Here is a 21,124-nt window from a genome sequence, read left to right on the forward strand (position 1 = left end):
GAATATCCTATTCTCACACTGATATTTCAGGCTAAGCAAACATCACTCAAGTGATTTTTTTTTCTTTGTGTAGGTAGGATCAACAATGGTATGGTAGGAATCCTGGATGGAGAGTGTATAAATTTCTACAGAATCACACAGCGATTTTGGTAAGTTCTTTTGTCCAGTCTTGAGGTGGAGTATAAAAATTACCACTGAATGTGAAAAGTAAATTCATTGGTGCCTAGCTGCTAACATACGACAGACAGAACTGATTGGGGTTCTAGTTGAGTACCTTGGAAATTTTAACAAAAAGCTTACTTTTCAGAAATTAAAATGTCTCAGATTCCTCAGTATTTGTAGAAGATATGTGTTAGGATGTCAGCACTGATAGGCTTTCTTTATTAGCTTTTTCAATGTGTAACCATAGCTTTAAAATGTGCCCTATTCTAAATCTTTGCTATTGCTCCTGTCACTTCTCTTGTGGAGCTTCCAGTAGCTTCTAACCTAACTCAGGGTAAAAACTGAAGTCCTTACAAGGTCCTCCAAGTTCTGGACTCCACTATGTCCCTAACCTTACTTCCTCCACCTCATACATGTGAAGTCCCTCCGGCCACCTTGGTTCTTTGGTTCCCCTCAAATACATCAAGTAGGCTCTCCTACTACCTCAGGTCTCCTTATTCCCTTTCTGGGCATGTTCTTTCTAATATTTCCACATAGCCTGTACCCTTACTTCCTTTAGTTCTCTGATCATATGTCAAATTGTCAGTGCAGTTTTCCCTGACCACCTTATATAAGACAGTAACACCCTACCTACCCCCATTTTCCCAACACACTTACATGGGACTCTCTGGTTTACTTGCCTTGCTTTGCATTTCTCTGTGGCATGAGACATGCTATGGATTTACTAGCTTATTTATGGATCAGAAGCTCTGCGAGGGGAGGGACCTTCTTAGGTTTCACTGATTAATTCCTAGGGTCTAGGGCTGGGATGATGTATATAAAGTCAGCAATAAATACTGAATGACTACAGGAAATTGACCTGGTTCTTCAAAGTCCACTTCTAATCCTATTTCTTTCAGGAAGTCTTCCTAGTTTAAGTGGAATGTGGATTACCATCCTCTTTAACTACATCCAGAAATTTTAATCTTCCCAGAAGCAAGAACACTTTAGTCATATGGAAGATAAGGGCAAAAATACCCTATCTGCCAGTTCTATTTGGCAAGCAACAGATCTTTCATGTTTCTAAAATATTAACAGATGATTCTTGGAGGGTCTATGTGATTTGCCCCAAGCCCCAGAGCCATGCAGTGGCAAATCTAGAATGAAGATGAATTTCTGTGGATTCAGTGTCTCTTGCTCTGCTTAGTTTCAATATTCTGTCAAGGCTCCAACAACAAATATAATCAGACTGGTTTTGCCTTTAGTAACATTTTTCTGCTTTGTTAGACAGGTATCATTACCTGTCTGTTATACTGGAAGTTGAGGGGATATATTACTGGATAATGATCAAAGGTCATGAATTCCAATCCAGGAGGGGTTCTTTTTCTTTGACCTTGGGCAAGTGACCACTTGTTCTGTTGTCCATTTTTTCATCAAGAAAATAATAATAACATCTGCTCAGTTGAGTACAGAGGGTTGTGGCAAGGGTCTAGTGATAGTGAGTTTAAAAGTGTTTTTAAAATGATAAAGTGACCGTTGATCTACATCTATAATTATTATTAAGATTCTAGAATTCTGATTTTTTGGCAGTGTCTTCATTTTAGCTTCTTGACTATGTGAGTTCTTGCGATGGCCCATCAAACCTGAGGGACAGGAAAATAAACTCCATGCCACATTGCGGCTTGAGATATGGTAAACAGGAATGAGCCTGCACACTCAGCGAATTGTATTAATTAATTCAGTCCCTGGTTTAGTAGTTTAGATGGCTAAATTTAAACTGTAGATGCCAGCAAAGTAGAATGGTAAGCTCTTGTTTCCTTACTTCTGTTGTCAATTAATTGATCTTACTTCACTTCTCTATTTGTCTGCCACAGTATTTTAAAGGAAACAGTGATATAATGTTCTGAAGAAAAATAAGACAAAGTATACTTTCCTTTTCCTTTTTTTGCATTGTTTAGCTAGTGCATTAATTCAGCAGCAGAAGACCCTTGCCAGGCAAAATACAGAAAAAGAACTTAATAAATTTCCATACTGAAAAGGGAGGAATTGAATGAGAGAGAGTCATGCACAGGGTAAAGTTATAGGGAGAATTTAGGTAGGCAAAAGCAGTGAAGGAACCCATCTCTGGAAATTGGTGCTCTGGCTTTTCTTTTAGGAAATTTTATTTATATTTTTTCTGTTTACAATATTTCTGGAGCTGACACAAAATTCTTGATGAATATATAAATAACTACAGTATCCAAAGACTTGCTTTTGCTTATTAAGAAATGTTAAATTTTCTTTGTTTTCTACTTTTTAAAAATTGAGATAATCAAGGTTTAGAGGTTCATTAGACCAGGAGCATTTTAGGGACAGAGAAAATGTTTTAAGTACCCTGAGAAGTAGTACAGTGCTACCATGTGATTATTGGTGACTGGATAGCCTCCAAACAAAACTTTGTGGTAGAAAATTCTTAAAAAGTTCTAATTTATGAAAGTATCAATGGTTTTTTAAATTTTACTTACAAAGAAAACTTGATTTGTGATGTGTACTATAAAAAAAATGACCACCATGACCCAACAACGTGAACACAATGAGAAAAACTTACCACTACATCAGACAAACCCACGAAATTATTAGGGTCATAGATCAAAATTCTGGAAGAGTTTCAGATCCACTATTTTCCCCCTTTCTTTTATTATTTTACTTTTAATTAAGTAAGAAGGCTTATAATTAGAATGAGAGATGGGATGATGGAAAATACATAGTCTTAACATTGAAGACACAGTGACCTGTAGACTGATAACTTTTCTTTTTTTTCCAATTTGGTTCTTGGAAATAACAGTATGATACTGCAAATATTGATCTACTACAGTTTGATGCCCTCAGAGGAAGAAGTGAAGTATATAATTGGAGGTCTTCGTTATGAGTCATTCTTTGTTGAAGATATCATTATGGCAGTTAATGAGAGTTAATAAATTCCTTTTTGAATAATGAACATTTGGGGCAATTGTTTATTACTGCTGCAACTGCACATAGTAAGTTGAGCCAAATGATGATGGGACTATATCCTTGTTCTAGCTACAAACTTATTTTTTCTTCTTAGGAAGCAATAGTGGAAAACAAAAATGATTAAGAAACAGACAGTTTTAGATTGTCTTTGGAAGCTACTTAGCTTTGCAAACTTGAGAAAATCCTTAAAGTCCTTTGAGCCTCAATTAAATCAATAATATAGAGGGAATAATATCTGCTTACCTGACAGGACTTTTCTAAGAATGAATGCATGAAATATATAAAATGGTTATTGTTAGTAATGTAGTAATCAATAAATGCTACTTTCTTTTTCTTTTTTTCCCCTTCCTCACGTTAGAACTTCCTTCATTGGTTTTAGCTGATGTTCAGGGTAAAGATGATAGGCTAGTGGCCATAAAGAGTATGATTTGGGAAAAATGTATACATTTTTATATAAGAGGCCTAGAAATGTACATTTTTAGATTTAATCTAAAAAGCAGATCAATACTTCACTGTTTCAATTTAATCTTAGTTTCCAAAGGAGCTCTGAACTTTAATACAGGTTAAACTTTTTTTTTAATTTTTTTATTTTTTTTAAAGATTTATTTATTTGACAGAAATCACAAGAGAGGCAGGCAGAGAGAGAGGAAGGGAAGCAGGCTCTCCGCTGAGCAGAGAGCCCGATGTGGGACTCGATCTCAGGACCCCGAGATCATGACCTGAGCTGAAGGCAGCGGCTTAACCCACTGAGCCACCCAGGCGCCCCTTTAATACAGGTTAAACAGAAGTAAAACATTTGAAAATTTATGAACATGCCTGTGTGGCATGATCTCTTCACTTGGAGAATTTTTTTTCTCCCTCCCTCCTTCTTGACAAATCTTACTCATATCCAGTGTTACATCTTTTAGGAAGTCTTTCCTAACTCCCTGCTCACCGCGGACCCCTCCTTTGTATGTCTATCCTATGCTACTAGACCCTTTCAAGATGCCCAAGATAAACTGCTGGGCTGTAAAAGCTATCTTTTTGCATCACCTGTACTGACTGTGCAGCTACTTGAGGGCAGAAAGAAGTTACTCATTTTTTCTCATCCTTTGTAGGATCTAACACTAAATCACACTGAATACTAAAGATTCTTTGAAAAGTGCACAAATCCTCTCCATATTAAAAATCTTTTTTTCCCTAGCAGCACTAGGAATTCCTAATTCTGTTAGTGCTTTGCCATGAAAAATGAATTATGTAAGAAGTTTGCAGTGGTCAAATATGAGAACTAGCTAGCCAATGGAGTTCTTGTAGAGGTAGAAGATATAGTCTTATCTCAAAAATGAATCTATGTAACCTAGACCAATGTATCTCAAACAAATCTTCACTTGGGTTCTACACATGATAAATTCATTCTACAACTGAAATAGAAATAATGAGGTTTTCTGAACTGGTTCACTGCTTAAAGTCACATTTAATTGCCTAAATTTTTTTCTATGATATTTTAAAAACTTTTGTTAACTCGTTGCATATCTGCTAGGAGGAATGAATGAATGGGCAAGTAGTCAGTTAATGGCCACTAGGAGACAAACATTCATAAAGGAATTATACTATACTCATCAGGATTCTTAGTTCTAAGAATGAAACCAGATGGCAGTCTTTAAAGAAAGTGACATAGGAAGCTCCTGAACTCTCCTTCTCCCATGGACACACTAAATTTACAGCTATACATGGAGCATTTCCCTCTAAAGAAATCCAGAAATCAGCTGAGTGATGCCTATACATTGGGCAAACAAAAAAATACTTACATTGAAATGGATAGGAAAGACTGAGATGCACTCTTGCCATAAACTCCACCCCTAGCACAGTGTCACACAGTCAGGAGGGAACCCCCAACTTCAGCTTCTCCCAGAGGAGTAAAGGATTTGGGCTCAGCATATCATCCCAACTTTTAAGACCTCCACCTGAGGGAAGGGCCCCCCAAATGCCTACTTCTGAGAGCCAACAGGGCTTGTAACAACAAAATGCCTAGTAAACAGAGAAGCTGTTATTAATGGACAGCTCTCACTATAGCTATCACTCTAGGGTTCAGGGCAAAGGGAGCAGACAGAAAACATCCATCACCTAGTTACTCCCTGAAAGGGGTCTAACTACATACAATAAATACATAAAATAAAAAATGCAAGAGAAAACATTAAAACTGATACCACACAAACACAGAGGACCATAGAGACTACTATGAACAGTTACATGCCAACAAACTGAATAACATAGAAGAATTAAATAAATTCCTAGGAACATACAACCCAGACTGAATCATGAAGAAATAGAAAATCTGAGCAAACCCATTATTAGTAAGGAGATTGAATCCATAATCAGAAACCTCCCAACAAATAAAAGTCCATGACCAGATGGCTTCACTGGTGAATTCTGCCAAACATTAAAAAAGAGTTAATACCATTATTCTTAATTTCTTCCCAAAAAACAGAAGAGGGAACACTTCCAAACTCATTTTATGAAGCCAGAATTACCTCAATAGCAAAATCAGACAAGGACACACAAGAAAAAAAAAAATGCAAGCCGATATTTCTGCCTAATAAACAGAGATGCAAAAATCTTCAAGATATTAGCAAACCGAACCCAATAGTAAATTAAAAGAATTCCACATCATGATCAAGTGGAATTTATTCCAAAGATGCAAGGATGCTTCAACATCTATAAATCAATGTGATACACCACATTAACAAAATAAAGGATAAAAATCATACGATCATCCTAATAGATACAAGGAAAAAAATCATTTGACAAAATTCAACATCCTTTCATAATAAAAACGCCCAAAAAAACTGGGTATAGAGGCAAGTGCCTCAACATAATAAAGGCCATATATAACAAGTCCATAGCAAACATCATACTCAGTGGTGAAAAGCTGAAAGTTTTTCCTCTAAGATCAGGAAAAAGAGAATGATGGCTACCCTTTCTACTTTTATTCAACATAGTACTGGAAGTCCTATTCAGAGTAATTAGGAAAGAAAAGGAAGGAAAAGAGATCTAAATTGGAAAGAAAGAAGTAAAACTGTCTCGATATGCAGAGGACATGATATTATATATAGAAAATCCTAAAAGTTCCAAAACTAATAAAAAAATTTTAGTAAAGTTACAGGATACAAAATCAGTATACAAAATCAGCTGTGTTCCCGAGCACTAACAATGATCTATTAGAAAAGTTAAGAAAACAGTCCCATTTACAACAGCATCAAAAAGAATAAAATGCATAGAAATAAATTTAACCAAAGAGATAACGATTCTGTAAACTAAAAACTATAAGATGTTCATGAAAGAAATGGAAAGATATTCTGTGCTCATGGATTAAAAGAATTAATATTATTAAAATGTCCATACTACCCAAAGTAATCTACAAATACAGTGCAATCCCTATTAAAATTTGAATGACATTTTTTCACAGAAATAGAAAAAAGAATTAAATTTGCCCAGAACCACACAAGATGCCAAATAGCCAAAGCAATGTTGAAAAAGAGGAACCAAAGCTGGAGGTATCACACTCTAATTTCAAATTGTATTACAAAGCTACAGTAATTAGAACAGTGTGGTATTGTCATAAAATCAGACACATAGATCAGTGGAACAGAATAGAGGGCCCAGAAATAGCCCATGCATATAAGGTTAATTAATTCATGGCAAAGGAAGCAAGAATATACAGTGGGAAAAGAATAGTCTCTTCAATAAATGGAGTTGGGAAAACTGGATCTTCATTTTATACCATACATAAAAATCAAATTGAAATTAAAAAAGACTTGAATATAAGACCTGCTACCATAAAACTCCTAGAAAAAAACATAGGGAGTAAACTCCTTGGCCTCAGTCATGGTATGAGGTTTTTAAATTTGACACCAAAAACAAAGGCAGCAAAGGCAAAAATAAACAAGTGAAACTACATTGAATGAAAAGGTTTTTGCACAGCAAAGAAAACCATCAACAAAAGGAAAAGGAAACCTAAGGAATGGGAGAACTTTGCGAACTATCTGTGTCATAAGGGGTTAATATTTAACATATATTAAGAGCTCACACAACTCAATGGCAACAGACAGACAATCCAATTAAAAATGGGCAATGTAATGAATAAATATTTTTCCAAAGAAAATATTAAAATAGCCAACTGGTACATGAAAAGATGTTCAGCATCTGTAATCATGAGGGAGATGCAAATCAAAACCACAAGAAGATATAACCACATACCTGTTGGAATGACTGTCATCGAACAGACAAGAGGTAACAAGTGTCAGCAAGGATATGGAGAAAAGGTAATTCTTGTATGCTCTTGGTAGGAATGTAAACTGGTACAGCTACTATGACAAACAATATGGAGGTTTCTCACAAAATATAAAAAAAACAAAACTACTGAATTGTCCAGTCATCCCACTTCTAGGTATATTTCCAAGGGAAATGAAAACAGGATATTGAGAAGATTTCTATACTCCGACGTTCATTACAGCATTATTTAAAATACCCAAGATATGTAAACAACCAAATTATCAATTGATGAAGGGATAAATAAGATGTATATGCTATTCAGCCATGAGAAAGAAAGAAATCCTGCCATTTGTGACAACGTAAATGACCTTACAAACATTATGCTAAATGAAGACAGAGAAAGACAAATATTGTATGATATCACTTATATGCAAACTCTAAAAAAGCTGAACTCATAGAAACAATTAGAATGGTTGTTTACAAGGGGCTAGGGAATTGGGGGAGATGTTGGTGAAAGAATATAAATTCTAGTTGCAAGATGAATAAGTTCTGGGGACCTAATGTACAGCATGGTGACTATAGTTAATAATATTATATTATATACTTGAAAGTTGCTAAGAGAGTAGTTTTTAAATGTACTCATTACAAAAAAGTAATAGTAATTATGTGATGGGTTGGAGATGTTAGCTAATGCTGTGGTGGTTATCATTATTCAATGAATAAATATCAAGTCAACACATTGTACCCCTTACACTTACAAAAGTTATGTCTTCATAGAAAGAGTCTAGAAATTTTCCTTCTGTTTCTATTTTTTGGAACAGCTTCAGGAGAATAGGTATAACTTCTTTGAATGTTTGGTAGAGTTCTCCAGGGAATCCGTCAGATCCTGGGCTCTTGTTTTTTGGGAGGTTTTTGATCACTGCTTCAATCTCGTTACTAGATACTGGTCTTTTCAGGTTGTCAATTTCTTCCTGATTCAGTTTTGGAAGTTTATAGGTTTTCAGGAACACATCCGCTTCATCTACGTTGCTTAACTTATTGGCATATAACTGTTGATAATAATTTCTGATGATTGTTTCTATTTCCTTGGTGTTAGTTTTGATCTCTCCCTTTTCCTTCATAATTTTATTAATTTGGGTCCTCTCTCTTTTCTTTTGGATTATTTTGGCCAATGGTTTATTGATCTTACTGATTCTTTAAAAAAACCAGCTTCTAGTTTCATTGATGTGTTCTTCTGTATCTCTAGTTTCTATCTCGTTGATTTCTGCTCTAATCTTGATTATTTCCCTTCTTGTGTGTGAGGTTGGCTTAATTTGTTTTTGATTCTCAAGTTCTTTAAGGTGTAAAGAGAGCTGGTGTATTCTGGATTTTTCCGTTTTTTTGAGGGAGGCTTGGATGGTTATGTATTTCCCCCTTAGGACCGCCTTTGCTATATCCCATAGGTTTTGGACCGAAGTGTCTTCATTACCCTGATCCCAAAACCAGGCAAAGACCCCACCAAAAAGGAGAATTTCAAACCAATATCCCTGATGAATATGGATGCTAAGATTCTCAACAAGACTAGCTAATAGGATCCAATAGTACATTAAAAAGATTATCCATCATGATCAGGTGGGATTTATCCATGAGATGCAAGGGTGGTTCAACATTCACAAATCAATAGATTGTGAATTGAAAAATTGATAGAACAAATCAATAAGAGAAGAGAGAAGAACCACACGGTTCTCTCAACTGATGCAGAAAAAGCATTTGACAAGATACAGCATCCATTCCTGATTAAAACAATTCAAAGTATAGAGGATAGAGTTGAGATTCCTCGACATCATAAAATCTATCTATGAAAAACCCACAGCGAATATCATCCTCAATGGGGAAAAGCTGACAGCTTTCCCTTTGAGATCAGGAATATGACAAGGATGTCCACTCTCGCCACTCTTGTTCACCATGGTACCAGAAATCCTAGCAACAGGAATCAGACGACAGAAAGAAATAAGTGTATTCAGATTGGCAATGAAGAAGTCAAACTCTCTTCACAAATGGCATGATACTTTATATGGAAAACCCGAAAGACTCCACCCCTAAACTACTAGAACTCATACAGCAATTCAGTAATGTTGCCGGATACAAAATTAATGTACAGAAATCAGTTGCTTTCTTATACACTAACAATGAAAATATAGATAGGGAAATGAGAATCAGTTCCATTTATGATAGCACCAAGAACCATAAGATAACTGGGAATAAACCTAACTAAAGAGGTAAAGGATCTGTACTTGAGGAACTACAGAACACTTATGAAAGAAATTGAAGAAGACAGAAAAAGATGGAAGACCATTCCATGCTCATGGATCGGAAGAATAACATTGTTAAAATATCTATACTGCCTAGAGCAATCAATACTTTCAGTGCCATCTCGATCAAAATTCCACCGGCATTTTTCAAAGAGCTGGAACAAACAATCCTAAAATTTGTATGGAACCAGAAGAGACCCCGAATTGCTAAGGAAATGTTGAAAAAGAAAAACAACACCAGGGAGCATCATGTTGCCTGATTTCAAGCTTTATTACAAAGCTGTGATCACCAAGACAGCATGGTGCTGGCATAAAAACAGACACATAGACCAGTGGAACAGAATAGAGAGCCCAGATACGGACCCTCAACTCTATGGTCAAATAATCTTTGACAAAGGAGGAAAAAATATACAGTGGAAAAAAAAAACAGTCTCTTCAATAAATGGTGCTGGGAAAATTGGATAGTTACATGTAGAAGAATAAAACTGGACCATTCTCTTACACCATACAAAGATAAACTCGAAATGGATAAAAGACCTCAATGTGAGGCAGGAATCTATCAGAATCCTAGAGAAGTACATAGACAGTAATCTTTTTGACATCAGCCACAGCAACTTCTTTCAAGATATGTCTCCAAAGGCAAAGGAAATAAAAGCAAAAATGAACTTTTGGGACTTCATCAAGATCAAAAGCTTCTGCACAGCAAAGGAAGCAGTCAACAAAAGAAAGAGGCAACCCACGGGGAAGACATTTGCAAATGACAGTACAGACAAAGGGCTGATATCCAAGATCTTTAAAGAACTCCTTAAACTCAACACACACAAAACAGATAATCATGTCAAAAAATGGGCAGAAGGGGGCGCCTGGGTGGCTCAGTGGGTTAAAGCCTCTGCCTTCGGCTCAGGTCATGATCTCAGGGTCCTGGGATCGAGCCCCGCATGGGGCTCTCTGCTCAGCGGGAAGCCTGCTTCCTCCTCTCTCTCTGCCTGCCTCTCTGCCTGCTTGTGATTTCTGTCTGTCAAATCAATAAAATATTTAAAAAAAAAAATGGGCAGAAGACATGAACAGACATTTCTCCAAAGCAGATATACAAATGGCTAACAGACACATGAAAAAAATGTTCATCATCACTAGCCATCAGGGAGATTCAAATCAAAACCAGTTAGAATGGCCAAAATTAACAAGACAGTAAACAGCAAGTGTAGGAGAGGAATTGGAGAAAGGGGAACCCTCTTACACTGTTGGTGGGAATGCAAGTTGGTGCAGCCACTTTGGAAAACAGGGTGGAGATTCATTAAAAAATTAAAAATAGAGCTTCCCTATGACCCTGCAATTGCACTACGGGGTATTTACCCCAAAGATACTGATGTAGTGAAAAGAAAGGGCCATCTGTATCCCAATGTTCATAGTGACAATGGGCACAGTTGCCAAACTGTGGAAAAAACCAAGATGCCCTTCAACAGACAAATGGATGAAGAAGATATGGTCCATATATACAATGGAGTATTATGCCTCCATCAGGATGAATACCCATCTTTCGTATCAACATGGATGGGACTGGAAGAGACTATGCTGGGTGAAATAAATCAAGGAGAGAGTGCCAAGTATCATATGGTTTCACTTACTTGTGGAGCATAAGGAATAACATGGAGGACCTTGGGAGATGGAGAGGAGAAGTGAGTTGAGGGAAATTGGAGGGGGAGATGAACCATGAGAGACTGTGGACTCTGAGAAACAAACTGAGGGTTTTGGAGGGGAGGGGAGTGGGAGGTTGGGTGAACCTGGTGGTGGGTATTATGGAGGGCACGTATATCATGGAGCACTGGGTATGGTGCATAAACAATGAATGCTGGAACATGGAAAAGAAATAAAATAAAATGGAAAAATATTATCCAAAAAAAAAAAGTTATATGTTGATTTTATCTCAGTAGAGCTGGAAGAAAATTTTAAAAAATTAAAAAATAAGAGTATATTAATGGTCATTGAATATCTAATCATCTTTGGTTCAGGTTAGTATGTGTATGAACATAATTTAGTATTGGAGATATTATTTTGGAAATGTAATATGTAGTCAACTCTGTGCTAGCGAAATTGTTTATAATTTTTTTAATCGAATTTTTTGAATACTCCGAAATGTTACTGAGTACTGTAACTTCTGGGGACTCGGCCACCTTATCAAATTCTAATTAATCCGAGACAGTGGGATAAATCCTTTCCACCATCATAGTTTTGGAATGAACTAGATACAAATGAGGGCTTATACTACCCCAGGTATAATGCTAAGGGTTGGGAGAAAAAATATGAAGGATGACTATATAATCTTTCTTGGAGATATCACATAGAGTGAATAACAACAGTATGGACACTCATTGACCATTTAAAGTAAGAAGGAGGTGAGAATAATAACCTGGTTAGCCTTCCTCCTGAGAGTGCCTTCTCCTCAGGATGCAACCTCACATCCTTAATCTCTAGAAGCTGTGCTCACTGCTCAGTATTAGGAGTGTTCCATTAGGTTCCTAAGAAGGTTTACCAAACCCAACTCTGGGAAGGATCCCCCATAATCTCCTACTTCATTTGATGACAGTTTAATCTTTTAAACTCTGCACAGAAAAGTCTCTAAGCATATGATTGCCATCATGAGCAGAGATTTTTTTCTGAATCTATTGGAAACACTTTCTTTATCTATTTTGGCTCTCTAGTGTTCTGTCAAAGACGAGTAGTAGCACAAAGGTAGATGAAGTAGAAAAATACGTGTTTCCCATTCAACTGAGATTAGAAACCTTGAAAGACTAGGTTATTGTGGGATAACACCAGGTGTCCCAAAGGTCAGGAATATAGGCTAAACTTATTTTTAAACTACATGTTAGCTATAGTGTTAGAAAATGCTCAGAATATTTTCCTCAATCTCCAGACAACTTTGCAAATGATATTCCTATAAATATACCACAGTGTCCAAAAAGCCTGGAAACATCCAGAAGATAGCATATTTATTGTACTTTTTTCTGGTTAGCAAAGTGGTAGAATTCACTTCTTTCATACTTCATGAGGGGTGATTACTTTTTTCTGCTTCATAGATAGGATGGCTCTTCAAATGAATCATAAGGATAAATAAATAAATAAATAAATAAAATAATCATAAGGATTATTAAATAATAATAATAACAGCTATATGATAAGAATAATAAGCAGTAGCAGTAGAAAGCTCAGGGCAAAGCGGAAAATGAGGTCTTCTAGAGACTCCTGTTCTCCACCGTGTGACCTTAAAATGAGAATCATTTCTTAAGCTTCTAAGATACCAAAGCACAGATGCATGGTGCATAAACAAATAAGTAACCACATTAGTGGTGTCCTTTGGGGGTTTAAATCTTATTCCTGTGACCCCAGGAAGCTGACCAGAAAGAAAAGGGAAGATAGAAATACAGGATATTTATCTTTACATTTTGGAAATGCTTTTGATCAGCAGAGCTGGAACAAGTTTCTGTGCTTTTGTGGGAACTACAAATGTTCCAGGAGAGGAAGCAAGATCAAGAGCAGTTTGCTCTTTCAGGGACTTCAAAGCCCATTCATCTAAAGATGTGGCCATTACCATTTTGGCTTCCTCACTGTGCCTTGGATGGCCCTGTACTTTTCAAGAGGAGAGCCTTGCTGGTTTGGGGCCAGCTCAAACATATTCCTTGGAGTGCAGTGTTCCAAAAAATCTGCCCTTCCTGGCCTGTGTTCTGTGATTATAGTCTCAACCAGGAGTGATCCTTGGACCTACTGGATGAGTTAGCTGCAGAGGTGAGTGGGACAAAGAGGCTGGACTACTCATTTTCTGCCTCTGGTCCTCTTCTAGGTGTGGAGAATTGTAAACATAAGAACAAGGCTGCACCATCCCCACCAGGCTCCAGGTCTCTGATCTCAGCAGTCTGTCTCCTTACTGACACCAAGAGATGAGTGTACCTCACCTCAACATCCCCCACGTCCCCCCAAAAAAAGAAAAAAGAAAAAAACAAGCAACCAACCAAATGAGCAAGAACAACAGAAACTGTCATTGTTGTGTGTCCTATGCTCGGTCCTATTAGGACGACAAGTCCAGCATAAGAGTTATCCCCTTCACTTGCAAATCAAACCCTGGGAGATTTGTTTAGTGAGCTGGAAATTTCTTCTGGGCTTAACTTAAGATACATAATAATTTTCTAATTCAAAGTGAAAACTTAAAACAGAACACAAAGACTAGGGCAAGACCCTAATACTGCAGGCCCTGATCATCCTGCTTCTATACTTGAGTGGCTCCAGGAAGCAGGGACTGCATTGCTCCTGTGCACTGCTGTGTCCCCAGGTCCCAGCATGAAGTCTAATCACATCTGTGGAATGAATGACTACGTGAAGACCTTCATGCGACCTATTTCATTATGTGATCTTGGATATATTTCCTATTGTGTCAAGTTCTCAGTTTCTCCCTTCTCAAACATTCTAGCCCACCCACCCCAGCGAATCACACAGAGGAATGCTATGAGTGTTATTTCCAAGAGAATGCCTCCTCAACAGTGGATGTGTCTTGGAGCACCTCTGGCAATATGTTCAGTAAGTGGGAGCTCTTCCTTTTTTCTTTTGAATTGGGTGTACTCTGGTTTCCACATCATTCTGACAGTTGAGTTCACTTTTATGTGGTTCAGTAAGTGAAGATAATAATACTGACATTCTGAATTTCCACCTCTGTCAAGTGAGGAGTAGGGGCGAGTTCATCTTTGGGGAAGGCCTTTTGTCACTCTATGATTTTATTCTCCTCCACTTTCTGGAATTGGTCTCCGAATAAAAAGAGAGATTGCACTGTACTGTGAACACACAGCAGAGAGTGATATTGCATGTCTGTGGATGTTTAATATCCCTCTCTACTTCATCTCTTTCTAACTCACTTGGTAGTTTAAGCTTTCCTTTTACATGACTAGCACATGGAATTCATTCAAAGTCATTATGAAGAGTCAAATGTCAACAAACAATTCGCATTTAAATATTTCTTTCAGAATTCTTGATGATATGGCCCTTTCAGATGGAAATCACTTTACTAACAACAAAGAAGAGCTTTGAAAAAAAATTTTTAATATCCTAAGGTTTAGATTCTAAGGCTCAGCTTCCAAAGTGTGGGTGTTTTATGAACCACCTCAGCTCCAACTAATTGGAGAAGTGGCCCAGGAGCATCAAAGGAATCATAAGAAAGAGCCCAGAAAGAAACATATTTCACACTTAACTGGTTGACGGTCTTTCATTCCTTCAGTCAACATACCATTAAGTTCTAATATGTGTCAGAAATGATTTGGGGTATTTGGCCTCAAAGACCTCAACATCCCAGGGTCCTTGGTGAAAGCAGCTCCAGACCTGGTGACTGGATTTCAGTCTCTGCTCCTACCACTAACCAGATGATGACCTTGGACAAATCACTGTGAGTTTTGGGGCTTCATCTGTAAAACAGGGATGGATAAGAGAGCCAGAGCTATTGCTATTAGGTTTTAAATTTATCTCAAATACAATGATAGGACATAACTAAAGGACAGTGTTTAAGTAAATGCAAGCCATTCTAGAAGTCATATACTTTTCTTTGTTGAAATTCACTTGTTAGTGAACACAGTATATACATTAAATTTTTATAAAAATATTATAAATCTATTGATTGTTTTTCTCATTCCTTATTCCTTCAGTAAACATTTATGTAATGCCCACTCTATACCAGATGCTGTGTTGGGTATTTGAGATCAGAGATGAAACATACGTTCTCTGCCTTGAAAAAGCTCACAATGTAGTAGTGGAGACCGAGAAGGAAATATGAGTTTGGGTGTCAAGTGATATTCGTAACCAACAAATATTTACTGAGCACCCATTATGCTTGAGCTGTGTCAGTGAAAAAACTGATAACGGTTTCTGTTTTCATGGTGTTTATATTCAACTATGAAGATCAAACAGTGGAGAATAAACATGAAAATAAATGAGGTGGTATAAGAGAAAAGGGAAGAAATCACTGTGGATAAAGGAAGTAGAGCAGCTTAGAGAGAAATAGGGATGCCTGTGGTGGGGTAGGGGTGGTGAATTGCAACTTCCAAAAGAATTGCCTGGTGGGTCTCAGAAAAGCTAACATTAAAAGTAAAGGCCCGAAGGAAGTAAGAGAACTGACTAGCCACAGGGATATCTGGGGATTGGGCATTACAGATGGCTGGAGCTGCCAGTGGAAAGAACCCTGACTTTGGAAACAAGGGTGGCTGGAGTGAAGGGAGACAGGGGGAATGAAAGGTTATGACAGGAGAACAAGAAGGACAGGGAGGAGTTGGATCCAGGAAGACATCTGTAGGGCACTGCAAAGATTTTTTGACTTTTAGTTTTGGGTGAAATGGGGGAACTCTCTAAGGGTTTGTGAGTAGAGGGGTGACTTGCTTTGATTTAAGTTTTAAAAGGGCATCCTGGCTGTTGTGAAGAGAATGGATTGTGGAGGCTGGGATGGGGAGGGGCCAGAGTGAATCAGTTAGGAGGCTGTTGTAGAACTGTAGCCTAGAGATGGCTTGGTGGCTAGGACCAGGGTGGTAGCAATGGAGACCGAGTGAGTGAAGGTACTAGATAGGGTAGATGGGGATGGGGTGAGATGTTCTAGGTGGAGGAAACACATGTACACGTTACATGCACATCTCATGTACAGAAGATACAAGGACAAAAAGTAAAGGTATGATGTTCTTGGGGAACTGTAAGTAGTCTTTATGGAAGGAAGGGTGAATGTAGGGTGCATAGCAAGAGGTAGATAGTGGTTAGATCCTACGACAGGAGAGCTCACTCTTCTGAAGAATGTTTTACAAACTATAGTTCTGCAAAAATCTCTTTTTGTAAAAGGAATATCAAGCTGGGTTAACTCCAAGGATACTCATGTTGGCCAGTGCTGGAACTAGCTAGTAGGAATGTACTGAGGAACCAAAGAGTATTTTAATTTATGTAGTTAAAATTCTCAGGAGGCTTAGCTTTTCCATCCTGTAATGAGTAGAGCCCTTAGGAGGCTGGCTGCAACTATCCTTTGTCAGAACAATCTTGGAGTAAATGTGCTAAGTACAAGCAGATGGCTGGAAGAGGACTTTTTCAACCCAGTTGAGCAAAGATTGTTTGCTGTTTACTATTGTACTTAGTCCATTGGGTCAATATTCAAATTAGAAAAAGCAGAGATACTATTTCAAAAAAAATGTAAAACAAAACCTACGTTTCAAGAGATAACTAGGTTAACTTTATTTTTAAAATATACATATTTAGCTCCTTTAGCATCTCAATGTCCTCTCATAGTAAGGTACTTTCTGGTCCAATTCCCACATTACTAAGCATTGTGGCAGTGGGGGCTGGTCTAAGTTCCCTGTCTTCTCTGTAGTTTCCACCTGGTTTTCACCCTTCTGTCTTCAGAGGTGGAGAATTATTGGTAATGTTGAACAAATTGAGAAGGCTAAAATAGCACTTTGTGGTCAAGTTTACACAGCTGAAACAAATTGTAGAATCAAAGTCAGTAACTGAACAAGACAGACAAAAAGAAGATACTTTTGTTTTATTTATCCAAATAATGGCCTTATTTCTTCACTTTTCTTTGCCATTTAAGACTCAGTCTGGGAGATGAAGGAAAATATTTGGTTATATAAAATACCTTGCAAGGGCTCACTGAAATCTAAGAGCTCCCTCTATAGTAGCTGCTGATAAGCAGATAGATTTGTATATTTGCATACTGAGGAGTGAGGGATAGACTAGAATAATAAGGTTAACGAATACATGTAGTGAATAAAGATCAATAATAAACCCGAGGGTAGTGAGAAGTGGGTAGGGAGGCTGCTTATCTTATTTATCTGTAAGACTTAAGTGCATTGTAGATGGTATTTACAGATACCTATGAAATTCATTTATATTTAGAGCAAAGATACTATTTTTTACTGATTCTGTGGTCCATTCTTATTTTTTGGATATGTCAGTGGAAACTGATCTGGGATTTTGAGATAAATGGTGATTTGATATTATATATAAAATATATATTTGTTATTTCTATATGGAATGCACTTGTGGGAATATAGGGCACAGAAAGAGTTTAATCTTTGACACTTATAAACACTCATTCCAATGGTAAGAGACATCTCTAATAGATGAATAGGAGAAAATATTGGCGTAACTGATTTCTACTACTTTTGGCTCCCTCTTGGTAGAATGAGGAAAAGATGTGCAAAATGCAGGCAGATAAATTTGTTCTTACTTTCAAGGCTGGTTTAGGAATTAGAATTTTGGAGTAGGAACCAATGGGCATAAGTCCTACTAGTGATTTTTTAGGTCATATGACTGCCAAGTGATCCTATAGAGGAGATGTGAGAACTACCACTTACTCCAATAACAGTATGATTTGAGCATGCAAACTTTCATGTCTTGGGGGAGAAACCAACTGAAACAGACTATGTAGATTTGAATGATGCCCTAATGGCATGGGAGATGATTATTAGCAATTTAGGCAAATGAAAGCATTGTATCATTGTAATATTTTCTGGCATCAAGTTTTTTTGCGCTCTATAATATTACTTACCATTAATGATTTTGGGGTAAAGCTAAAGTCCTCAGAACCAGCACGTTAATGTATAACATGTGTCTTCTTAGAGAATGCAAACCTAAAAATTTTGTGCTTTTTATGCTACTAATGCATTGAAATGCAATGCTATCTTTAGAAATACTTTACCATATTTAGAGTCAAATGAAGAGGAAACAAAAGCCACTTCAAATACACCTTTGCCTATTCACTACTCTATTGGAATGACTTCCATCAGCCTTCAATTTGTTTATACTCAGGCTCCCAGAAAAAGTTTCATTTCATCACATCATTTGAGAAAATCTACAATTCTTAATGTTGACATGGAAATGTTTCTGTATAAAATTAACTAAAGTGCCTGGAAATCACCATGGTTTGAGTATTTCCCTTTTTTTGCCCCTAATTAAGCTCTGGGAAAACAGCGACTTTTTTCTCTCACCCACTGTGAAAGTTATGAGATTCTTTTGCTCAAATCACCCACAAGGAAGGCTTGGAAGTTCATGTTCCTTAGAGAGTTGCCAATTCTGCTAAAGAAGATTAAATGCCCATATCACACATGTCATACCCCATAGCTAACAAGAAAGAGAGCAAATGTAGCGTGGCCCACATACAGGCAGCTACCACAGATCAGCCTAGCCTAGGGAGCCTTTCAATTTCATGTAGTGTATCAACGAAGATATTCACTCAAAAATAAGTAAGAACATCGTGGCCATCGTATTGCTTCTTGAAATATTTAACAGTCTGAACCCTTTTTGTGGCCCTGAAACAAAGATTTCTGGGTCATGGACAGAGGTATTTGATTCCTATTTGATTCCACCTGTTTACCCCACAGAAGATGAGTAAAGGCTCCTCACTTACCTGTGAAGTTGATTTTCAGCAAATAGTCCTTGTACAACTTCTTCCCGTCCAGGATCTTCATAGCGTCGCAAAGCTTGGTGGTATTGGGACAGAGGGTGCGCTGCATTTTGTGTAGGGCGTGAGCCATGGCGTACACAGCGTTCACCACAAACATGATCTTGGATTCTTGCTCGTAGTTGCTGTTGTCGATGGCCAGGTGCTTGTCGCACATGCGCCGGTGGTTCCGCTTGTTCTGGAGGCTGCACTGGAACTTCTGCTCCCAGAAGTCCCGGAACCAGGGGTTCCGGTGGTTGTTGTAGGGGTTGAGGCTCTGAAAGTAGCGGTCGAACTGGCGGACGGGGTGTGAGGCCAGCTCCAGCGTGATGGCGCCGTAGGCCACGTGCTCGCTGCCCTTGACAATGCTCTCCTGTGCTCCCCAGCCGTCGCTAGCCACCCAGGTGAACGAGGCATTGGCGCGGCTGGCGGCGGCGATGAGTTCACGCGAGTCATCGCTGCGCATGAAGAGCACGACGACGCGTGCGTTGGGCTTCTGCAGTAGCTCGCGGATCACGCTGTCGTAGGACTTGCGGATGTTGGAGCGACCCACCTTCTCCGCTGTGGCAATGCAGATGTTGCGCTGGCGGGCTTCCTGCTCGAAGGCCTCGATCCCTGTCTCCCCGTAGTCACCCTCTGAGGCTACTGTGGACACATAGGTCCAGTTGAAGAAACGCAAGATCTCGGCCATGGCTTTGGCCTGGTAGAAGTCGGGGGGCACAGTCCTGGCAAAGTAATCATAGCGCGACTTGTCACTGAGTTTGGCGCTGGTAGACGCGTAGCTTATCTGAGGGATCTGGAAGAGCCTCAGCAGGTTTGCCACCTGAGTGGGTGGGGCGTGGGGGAGGGAAGGAAGGGAGAAGAACTTGTTATAGAAACCTGGAGGTAAATGGACAAGAAAAATGAGTAATACCAGACTGTTGACCCAGCTTCCTTTTCACCTCTAGATCACTGAATTTTTCTTAGCACATCACCAGATACTTCCCTGGATGCTGTGTTTTGATTTTAAAGGTTTTAAGCAGGTGGTTTATGCTTTGGGAAAGGGCATTAGGAGAGAAGTGAGAAGGGCAGTCCTCCCTGTCTCCCAGACTTTATGCTAGTCCTGGGGCGACGATGAGCCCTGTTCAGGTGTCTTCTGTGTGGTTGTTTTAAGTTTCTGGAGTCTTGCTATAGTCAGTCAGGCGATGAAATACAGGGGATTGGCCAAACTGGTTTTTAGAAAACTTGGCTGTGGTTGTATAGAGAGAGCCTGGGTGTTGTCTGATTCTCACTTCCCCCTCTTTTGCTAAAAATGGCAATCTCTGAAAGAGTTTAATTTGGGAACCTTATGCCACATGGACAGTCCAAATTAGACATTTATTATCTAGGGTAAGAAAAAAAAAATCAATTCATTTTGGTCCACTCCAAATTTTAGGCATATGCTTTTCTAAACTTCTAAAAAGATTGGCCAGCATTTTCTTAGCTTTCTTTTTCCTTTTAAAATGTTGTTTCTGTTTGGGCCGTGTGAAAAGAAAGCATAAAAATGCGATTCTTATGGCATTTTTAATTAAAAAGCAAATAGGAAATACTAAAGACCTTATCAAGAAATAACCACCTACTTCAAAATTTTAAAGCTTTAATAAAGAATTTAAATTTGTTATAATTCACCTATCGGTAATATTTAACTGTTTTTATTTTTTGCATAATAAAAAAGGAAAGTGATACTAACATATCAAAGAGCATTTTATGCATTGAATATTTGCATAAATATTATCTTAAAATATTTACAAACATTGTATGTATACCTAATAATAAGTTTGTTTTAATGTTTCCTGAATACTTTGCGTTTTCCAAACCCTTCTATTTCTTTACTGACTTCAGCTAAGTTATGTAATATTTTAATTGTACTTTAATCAGAAACAACACTGAGTATTCTGATATACTCTATGAGTACTCTGACATTTTCCTTCTGGAAATTGTGGTTTCAGGTTTACATTTGACATGTAGGAAGCACAGCTTGAAAAAG

At 38.0% G+C, this 21,124-nt stretch overlaps 1 protein-coding gene across 1 annotated transcript in view; it reads right to left on the minus strand.

The window, feature by feature from the left end:
* The window catches only part of GRM3 (glutamate metabotropic receptor 3), a 223,255-nt gene that overhangs the window by 57,616 nt on the left and 144,515 nt on the right, over positions 1-21,124 (minus strand). Inside the window, exon 3 of the mRNA XM_046021107.1 lies at positions 19,087-19,942. Coding sequence (XP_045877063.1) covers positions 19,087-19,942 — 856 coding nt within the window. The remainder of the gene's footprint in view (positions 1-19,086; positions 19,943-21,124) is intronic.

This window comes from Meles meles, chromosome 10, assembly GCF_922984935.1.
Source record: "Meles meles chromosome 10, mMelMel3.1 paternal haplotype, whole genome shotgun sequence".
NCBI lineage: Eukaryota > Metazoa > Chordata > Mammalia > Carnivora > Mustelidae > Meles > Meles meles.